The sequence below is a fragment of the Haematobia irritans genome, chromosome 5 (assembly GCF_050003625.1).
Source record: "Haematobia irritans isolate KBUSLIRL chromosome 5, ASM5000362v1, whole genome shotgun sequence".
Classification (NCBI taxonomy): Eukaryota; Metazoa; Arthropoda; class Insecta; order Diptera; family Muscidae; genus Haematobia; species Haematobia irritans.
In genome coordinates, this window is record NC_134401.1 from 134971317 (window position 1) to 134980717 (window position 9401).

A 9401-nucleotide genomic window follows, 5' to 3' on the forward strand; every position below is an offset into this window, starting at 1 on the left:
AAAAATAGATTACCTCTCTTTTGGGGCTTTAATGAGATGGCGAGAAAAGCCACTACAGAGTGCATGTGTGCTCAAGATGTTATTTAGCATTTGTTTTTGTTCTCTATATCTAGATCAATATACGGGGAGGTGGAAAACAGACGAGGTCAGTATGAAAAGTATTTTCTTGGAAAACTCATATGTAGCAGGATAATACAGTAAAAGTAGAATGTTTGATTTCAAAGATCTTTTAATGATTTTGATACACGCATATGCTGCTAATAATATTAACAAATATCTGCAGTAGTTTTTCAGCAGGCTGCTGAAACTATTTTACTGCTATTTCATTTTTTTTTTCGGTAAAAGCAAACTTTTGCTTTTACCGAATATTTAACCCATTATGAGGACACCTGTTTAAGTTCAAACAACTATGAGCTACCCGTTATTTTTATACCATCCACCATAGGATGGGGTGTACATTAAATTTGTCATTCCGTTTGTAACACATCGAAATATTGCTCTAAGACCCCATAAAGTATATACTGTGGGTCGAGGTGAAATTTTGAGTCGATCTAAGCATGTCCGTCCGTCTGTTGAAATCACGCTAACTTCCGAACGAAACAAGCTATCTACTTGAAACTTGGCACAAGTAGTTGTTATTGATGTAGGTCGGATGGTATTGCAAATGGGCCATATCGGTCCACTTTTACGTATTACTTAAGACCTTAGTTGTCATAGCCATTAAACCATTTATGTTATCAATTTCAATTGTAACTTAATAATGAATAAATAAATAAAATACGTATAGCACCCATATAAACGGATCCGATCCGGCTGAAATTTGGTACATTGTGTTAGTATATGGTATCTAACAACCATCCAAAAATTGATCCACATCGCTCCACAATTATATATAGCCCCCATATAAACCGATCCCCCGATTTGGCTTGCGGAGCCTCTAAGAAAAGCAAATTTCATCCGATCCGGCTGAAATTTGGTACATGGTGTAAGTATATGGTCTCTAACAACTATGCAAAAATTGGTCCACATCGGTCAATAATTATATATAGCCCCCATATAACCCGATCCCCCGATTTGGCTTGCGGAGCCTCTAAGAGAAGCAAATTTCATCCGATCCGGCTGAAATTTGGTACATGGTGTTAATATATGGCCTCAAACACCCATGCAAAAATTGGTCGAAATCGGTCCATAACTATATATAGCCCCCATATAAACCGATCCCCAGATTTGACCTCCGGAGCCCATTGGAATAGCAAAATTCATCCGATTCGGTTGAAATTTGGTACGTGATGTTAGTATATGCTATCCAACAACCATGCAGGAATTGGTTCATATCAGTTAATAATTATATATAGCCCCCATATAAACCGATCCCCAGATTTGACCTCCGGTGCCTTTTGGAGAAGCAAAATTCATCCGATCTGGTTGAAATTTGGTACGTGGTGGTAGTAATTGATATATAACAGCCATGCCAAAAGTGGTCCATATCAGTCCATAATCATATATAGACCCCATATAAACCGTTCCCGAGATTTGGTTTTGGAGCCTCTTGGAGGAGCAAATTTCATCCGAGTCAGTTGAAATTTGGTACATTGTGCTAGTATATGGCCGTTAATAAGCATGCCATAAATCGATCCCAAATCACACAAAAATTGGTCAATATCAAGTTCATAATTGTATATAACCCCCATATAAGCGACCCCCATAATTCAATTCTGGCTCTCTACCACGTATGGACTAACTCAAAATTTAGAAAGCGATGTTAAGAAGTTTTAATATACCACAACCCAAGTAATTCGATTGTGGATGACAGTCTTTCGTAGAAGTTTCTACGCAATCCATGGTGGAGGGTACATAAGATTCGACCTGGCCGAACTTACGGCCGTATATACTTGTTATTATTCGGATAACTTTCGTAAAATAATTTCAATTGTTTTGTGATCTAAAATCTACAATTCTTCGCATATAATATCTCGATTGTGTGTAGATAAAACTGTGTAAATTTTAAAATGGTGAAGGTAATGGATAATTTTGGAGAATTTCATACATAATCTGCCCAATGACCCCACATGAGGACACCGTTTTTTTCTAAAAAGTGTCAGTTTTTTATTTAAATCTTTTTATTTAGTCGTTACTGAATTAATAAAAATCCATAAAATTAATTTTTGTCTTGCAGTTTCATTTTGGACGTTAATGGGTTAATGCATATCTGCTACAAAATCGGTGTTTGCGGAAAATGATTTGCTATTTTAATGGGCAGTATAGAACAATTCGGTTAAAAACATCAGTCGGCGTCTGCTGTTATATATTTTTTTTCCTTGAAGCCTAGCGAACAACAAATTATAAAGTTTTTTGGTTTTAAAATGTTACCTAAAGCCTATTTCAGAAATTAAAAATATATATTTTTGGTATATTCTTACACACTGATATTCTTAAAAGATTCGAAGTGTGGTTAGCAGAAATTTTATTATGCCTTACTTTGATAAATATTCTGATTTTTAGGCAAATACAAAACATCTTCTAATATATTGTTTTTATTTTGTTATGTTAGACCCTAGTTCAACTTTTTTGTTTGTTTCAGTGTAGTGTAATCGAAAATAAAAATAGAAGCAAAAAGATACTATTTTCCCTTTTCCAGCAGATTTTTTGCTATTTGAGCAGACTGAGAAATAAGATGCTGATAAAAATTTCTATAGAAATAAAATTTTGCCAAAATTTTCTATAGAAGTAAAATTTTGACAAAATTTTCTATAGAAATCAAATTCTGACAAAATTTTCTTACAGAAATAAAAATTTGACAAAATTTTGTATAGAAAAAAATCACAAAATTTTCTATAGAAATATCATTTTTACAAAATTTTCTATAGAAATAACATTTTGACAAAATTTTCTTATAGAAATAAAATTTTGACAAAATTGTCTTATAGAAATAAAATTTTGACAAAATTTTCTTTAAAAATACAATTTTGACATTTTCTATAGAAATAAAATTTTGACAAAATGTTCTATATAAATAAAATGTTGTCAAAATTTTCTATAGAAATAAAATTTGGACAAAATTTTCTATAGAAATAAAAATTTTTAAAAATTTTGTATAGAAAAAAAATTATATAGAAAAAAAAATTATATAGAAAAAAAATTATATAGAAAAAAAAATTAACAAAATTTTCTTTAGAAATACAATTTTGACAAAATGTTCTATAGTGTTATTTCTATAGAAATAACATTATAGAAATAAAATTTTGACAAAATTTTCTATAGAAATATTATTTTCACAAAATTTTCTATAGAAATAAAATTTTGACAAAATATTCTATAGAAATGACATTTTGACAAATTTTCTTTAGAAATACAATTTTGACAAAATTTTCTATAGAAATAAAATTTTGACAAAATTATCTAAAGCAGAGCTTCCCAACCCAATTTGCTTCGCGCCCCCAACTTAAAACAAATTTTGTTTACCCAAATAAACAGAAATAAATATTAACAAAAGCTGAAAATATGATTAACAATAATTAATTAAATAATTAAAAATAAAAATGTTAATGAATATTAATATAAAAAAGTTTATCAATTAGTGGGAAATTTGGCAATTGTTACTTTCATTAGGTAGATTTTTTGATATTTGGTACTATTACTGATAAAGTGCGCCTTAAATCAGTTTCAACATGAAGGCAAGACAGATATTTTGACTTTATGTCTAAAAGTTACGAAAATTGTTTTACAATTTTTAAAATGTGTGAATACAAAAGTGGGTGCTGATTCTGATATTTTAGCAAGAAGTTTAGCCGTTGCAAATAAAGTGAACGACTAATAATGGAAAACCAACAACAAATTATAGAATTGTCTGTAACTTCTATTCTTTTCTCACTGTGGTTATAAATGATGATCTTTTGTAGTATGTTATTGATGTTTTGTTGAACTTAACAATTAGTGTTTTAACAAATTTAATTATACAAAACCTGTTCAACCAAAAATGACGATGCGCGCCCCTGGAATCTCGTGGTGCCCCTAGGGGGCGCCCCCATTTGGGAAGCTCTGATCTAAAGAAATAAAATTTTGTCAAAATTTTCTATAGAAATAAAATTTTCCATAGAAATAAAACTTTGACAAAATTTTCTTACAAAAATAAAATTTTGACAAAATTTTCTATAGAAATAAAATTTTTACTAAAATTTTTACTATTTCGACTAAATCTTCTATAGAAATAACGTTTTGAATAAATTTTTCTATAGAAATAATTTTTTGTTTGGTAAAAGTTTCTCCAAATTTTGGTAGATTTTTGGCTCGAGTGGCAACCGTACATGCAATACTAAGCACTTCTACTTGGCTGCCACGGACGAAACAACACGTACACGGTAGTTTTATCCCAGCCATCTCAATTCCTCCCTGTCAGTGATTGATAGCAACCTAGCTGACCTGTATCCCGTCTGCAACCAAGGGCCACATGACTCGCATCACCTTTTTGCTTGCCCAGCTAAACCAACCCGACTCTCTACCAGATCTCCCTGGACACATTCATTCGATCCTAGTCGCAGACTTCTTTGATCTGGATACACGCGTAAGTACCAAAGCACAAAACAAAAAATGGACAACTCACAAAAAAATAAATGTTACAACAACTTGGCTGCTACAAAGACACTGATAATTTTGTTGGTTTATAAAAATCCATCAATATGACGTTGTTGTAACTACTAGTTTGACGAGCATTGCATTGTAAACTGCTGTCAGCAACCGTGTACATACCATCTTTAGTTATGTTAAGGTAAGTAAAATAATATATTTTTTTAAACTTTTAAAGCCTCTACCCACGACAAACTCATAAAGCAGAGTTTCCAATTTTATTCCACAATAGTAATAATAAAACTAATAGACTCTCATATTTACAACACAACTTTAGACACATCAATTCAATTTGATTCACTTCTCCGCCTCAACGTGTGGCTAAACATTGCCTTAGCTGTCTAAGATTCTGTTATAAATTTGAGTATAAATATATAATTAACACATAAAAACAAGTAAGTAAATCTTCAAAAGTAGTCGTAATAAATTTTCAAAATGATTTGTTACCTATTTGCGTTTAACAAATAACTACTATGTATGAAGAGGGTAAGGACTTGTGGGAAAATAAAGTACTTGGTTGAAAATTGACAGTGTTTTTTGTTTTTGCTTTCAAGCTTTCATTGCTCTTATACGCTTTAAACATCAGTTTCATTGGAATCTTGATTATTTGAAGTAGACGCTGCTACTTCTTCATGCGCTAAGGATTGAAAGTTCTTCAAAACAACGGAATTTTTGTTTTTACTCCGTTTACCACCGTGATTTTGTAAACGTCCACTCATTGGCGGAGTTTCATTAGTTGTGTTTACATTCTCATTAGTAGAGGTGGTTGATGATGAGAATTTTCGGGAACGTTTGTCACTACGGAATGAATTTTTCTTGGATTTGGTATATATTGATTTGCTACTGTTATTATTATTGTTGTTGTTGTTAACAACATCATCTTCGGCATTGTTTTGTTCTTTATACTCTTCGAGGTCTCCATCATTGAGGGAATGTGTTTCATCTTTGGGATTGTAATTGCCTAGAAAGTAAGATGGATTTATTTAATTAGTCGAAGCATAACTATTATCACTTATAGGTCACCTTGAGGTCCAAACAAATCCTTGTTTTCTTTATGCTTGCTCTTTTTGGATATAGTGGAAATCTTGGAATATTTTTTATTCATTATATTTTCTTTTGGCTTTTGTTTGTTTTTGTTAATTGCTGTGTTCTCTAAATCTGCATCATCCGATTCATTGATTTCATTGATAACACCTTCCGAGTTATTTGACGAAATATAATGATCGCTGGGCAATGAGTGATAATAACGAAAATCACCCAATTTACTTTCAGTATCGGACATATTACCACTACCCAACATTCCATCATCTTCATCCAACTCATCTTGATCGATAATTACAATCTAAAAAAGAGAAGATAAAGGAGCAATTCCATATATTGTGGTAATTTCCTATAAATTTGTATTGTCTTACTTCTTCGGTTAGCGATGGCCTTAATAGAACTTCTGGCCCCCCTCCATATATGTCATATAAGAAACGCCATAAAGGTGCATTTAATTGTACATAATCGGAACCAGTACGAACACTGCGAACTGGTGAATTTTTGACTATGACCTCTTTAGAACATGGAACAATATTCGCATTATTAATAGGACCGGGATCTTTGTGAGTTAGACCTCTGGCAAATTTTTGCCACGATTTTAGCCATGGCATCGATATAGCATAAATGGCTCCCGAATCCAATTCGGTGTCCAAGCCATTATAACGCTGGAATACGGAATGCTCGTAGTGTTGTCGCTGGGCCAATGCCTCTGCCTCCCTTTTGCATTCGGCACATTCGAACAACATATTTATTGCAGGACCACCACCGAATTTCCTATACAGAAACTCCCATAAATGCTGGGATATTGGCACAGCTAATTGATGAATCATAGGCATTTTTGTATGCATCACACCCCCATGGGGGCACAACATCTTCCAATTGCTTATAGGTCCTGGCTCTGAGAAAGTATTAAAGCGTGCCAACCACTCTCGCGATATATAGAAACGTAAATCGGATTGTGCCACCGGGTATGATGCCGACATTTCATTCGCTTCAAAACGCAACAAGTCGATTTGTGGATTGTGTTTTTGATAGAACAAAACATAGGCTTGGCAATTTTGTACGGTGTCAGTGGAAACTTCATTAACATGATGATCATCAAATTCGTACCAGCGATCGGTGAAAGCATTTCGTGCCAGGCATGTATAGTGACCACCGCCCACAGTGCCATGGTGGCAAATAACCGCCGTTAGATTGTAATTGGCCACTTGGGATTTGCAATCTTTGTGTATATATGGTCGCATATCGAGGTTTTCCAAGGGAAACTCCACATGTGATGATATTTTGGAACTGTACGATAGATCGTGGCGAAACCGCTTCAAATGAATACACAAGACTTCGGGTAATTCCAAAATTCGTGAGTACTTTACTCCAGTTCTCAATTTGTTACATTTCTCACAGCTATACATATTATCGCCTTTCAGTTCGTCAGCACTGAAGAAACTGGCCATACAGTCATGCAGTGTAACCGATGGACCCCACAACCAAGAGCGCACTATATTCCATATCCATGAAATCCATCCTTCTTGAGCTCGTGCCGTATTAGTGCTACCAGAATCTATGGAATTTAAACTTTGGACACTCATGCTGTTGGTTTGGTGTAAGACTGTAAGAAAGTCTCGATTTGGTATGGGCAACGAAAGATCTTGGAAGGTTTCCTCTCGTGTTGAAATGCGATCACAAGTCAGACATTGAACTGCACTGACGAGTTTGCCATCGAAAATTTCGCTTACAATAGAACGCACCGATGTAGGCGATGACAGTGAAGAGGTATTTGCATTATTGCTAGAGCAAGGAGATGTTGTGGAAGATATGGCCGCAGACTGGGTATTGTTTTTTGCCGCGAGATTAGGGGATGTGAAGTTATCACAGAGACTAGATGATTCAGAATTAGAACTATCACAAGTAACATAGTTCGTTTCCAGGTTTTGGGAACTTGCCGAAGAACTTATATCCGATGATATATCATCTTCTTCTGGTGATTCTTGTGAAGTGGGAAACGATCTTTTAGTATTCTCAAAGGTGGTATGAGAAGATTCCTTTAGTTCCTCATGCAATTGATCCATAAAACATCTTAGAAATTCTTGGGTATCATGCTGTTGGAAACCCCGAAACATAGGATGCACACTACGAATACCATACAAAATGCTACGCGGCGCTAGAAATGGCTTGCCATCGCGTCGCCGCCACATATCCCTCATCAGACGTTGGTAGCTTTTGGCCAATCCAGCTTTACAGCGTTGTAACGAGGCTCCTTGTTCCAAAGTTTGATCCATCAAGTCACCGCAATTGAGAAAATAATGCGTCATAGGTACAACATTGCTCAATGCTTGCAAAGCCGAGTTCATATAACAAGTATTGGCAATATTTTGTAAGCCTACTAAACCATTTCCAGTGTCTGATCCTGAGCCAAAATCGGAATCATTCTCATCATCTGAATAGCGCATGGCACGAACAACTGGATCTACAATTTGTGCAGGACGCTCTACACCACCAATGGGGACTTCACGTTCACATAGGTAACACCACGCTCTCTGCGATGATAGATTCAATGCAATGCTGTGCAAATACTTATCCTTACTGCGCTGAAAGTGTTCTGTACTATGATCGGAACACTGTTCTGAGCATCCAATGAACATGCATTTTTTACAAAGGCATATCCAAAGATTTGGGCCAGCGTATTGGCAATTGGAACATACATTGTTCTAAGAACAAAAAAAAAGTTATAAATCATGAAAAAGAATTAAAGACTGTAATTTTTCCAAATTCTCTTATTATAATTCTAAACAATTTTTGGCCAAATTCGCACCTCATCAAGTTTGATGTCCAGCAAGTGAAGCACGTGATGAACAGGAGATAAATGCGAACACGGCTGCTGTTTACTCATCTCGTTTAATTGTATTCAGCATTATTGGTTTCATCAACATAAATCACTTATCCGACAACGACTTTACAAATATTACAGAATAAATTCATTTGTGTCGTGGTTTGACGTTTAATTGGACTTGTTGTGTTGCCAATCAATATAAATTGGTTTGGTAACCCGTTTTTATGAACTCTAAATTATGTCGTAAGATTCGCGATGTCAAAACACAGTGCGTCGTGGCCGACCTAATAAAAAAGCAAAGTACAGTTTGTTTGACTACAAGGATTACAAGAAACAAATAACATTTACACACAAAAAAGTTTTTTCTGATTCAATCACGAAATTAATTGATCCAATTAATTTTTTAATTGAAATGTCTTCAATCACAGAATTGATAGTATCAATTAAAAAATTAATTGACAGTCAATTAAAAAATTAATTGACAGTCAATTAAAAAATTAATTGATCCAATTAAATATTTAATTGATACTATTAATTTGTGTGATTGATTTTTATTTCAATTAAAACATTTGTTGAATCAATTAAATTTTTAATTGAATATTTTTTAAAACTCAATTAAGATTTTAATTGGAAAAATTTTCGTGAAATTTTTTTCTGTGTATGGTCAGTTTTTCATCCTACGATTTATACATAACTGGAGGATAGACTACCGATTAGTAATTTTTTGTGTGGAACACGATAAATAATTGAGAAACATTGAGAAACTTGCCCTTATTGAGTTTTGGGTATCAGACAGTAAAATACGTATATCTGATATAATAGATATGGTTGATTTATAAGTTTTCGAAGTTGGATAGCGAGTTTCTCATCCTTTGATAAGCACTTAGCACTGAAGGTTAGTCAAATTGAC

General features: G+C 33.9%; 1 protein-coding gene and 1 long non-coding RNA gene across 2 annotated transcripts; one reads left to right on the top strand and one right to left on the bottom strand.

Annotated features, from left to right (window-relative positions):
• Positions 1–15: 15 nt before the first annotated feature.
• LOC142239513 (uncharacterized) lies at positions 16–2419 on the top strand. Its single transcript, XR_012723055.1, has 2 exons — positions 16–145; positions 2177–2419. It is a non-coding gene; the product is annotated as an uncharacterized LOC142239513 (long non-coding RNA).
• Positions 2420–4827: 2408 nt separating this feature from the next.
• On the bottom strand, positions 4828–8692 carry Usp20-33 (Ubiquitin specific protease 20/33). The gene is made up of 4 exons (XM_075310398.1): positions 8474–8692; positions 6036–8369; positions 5647–5965; positions 4828–5584 (listed from the first exon to the last, which is right to left on the bottom strand). Exons 1-4 carry the CDS (start codon positions 8549–8551, stop codon positions 5199–5201), a joined length of 3117 nt encoding a protein of 1038 aa, XP_075166513.1. The 5' UTR covers positions 8552–8692; the 3' UTR covers positions 4828–5198.
• Between the last annotated feature and the right edge of the window lie 709 nt (positions 8693–9401).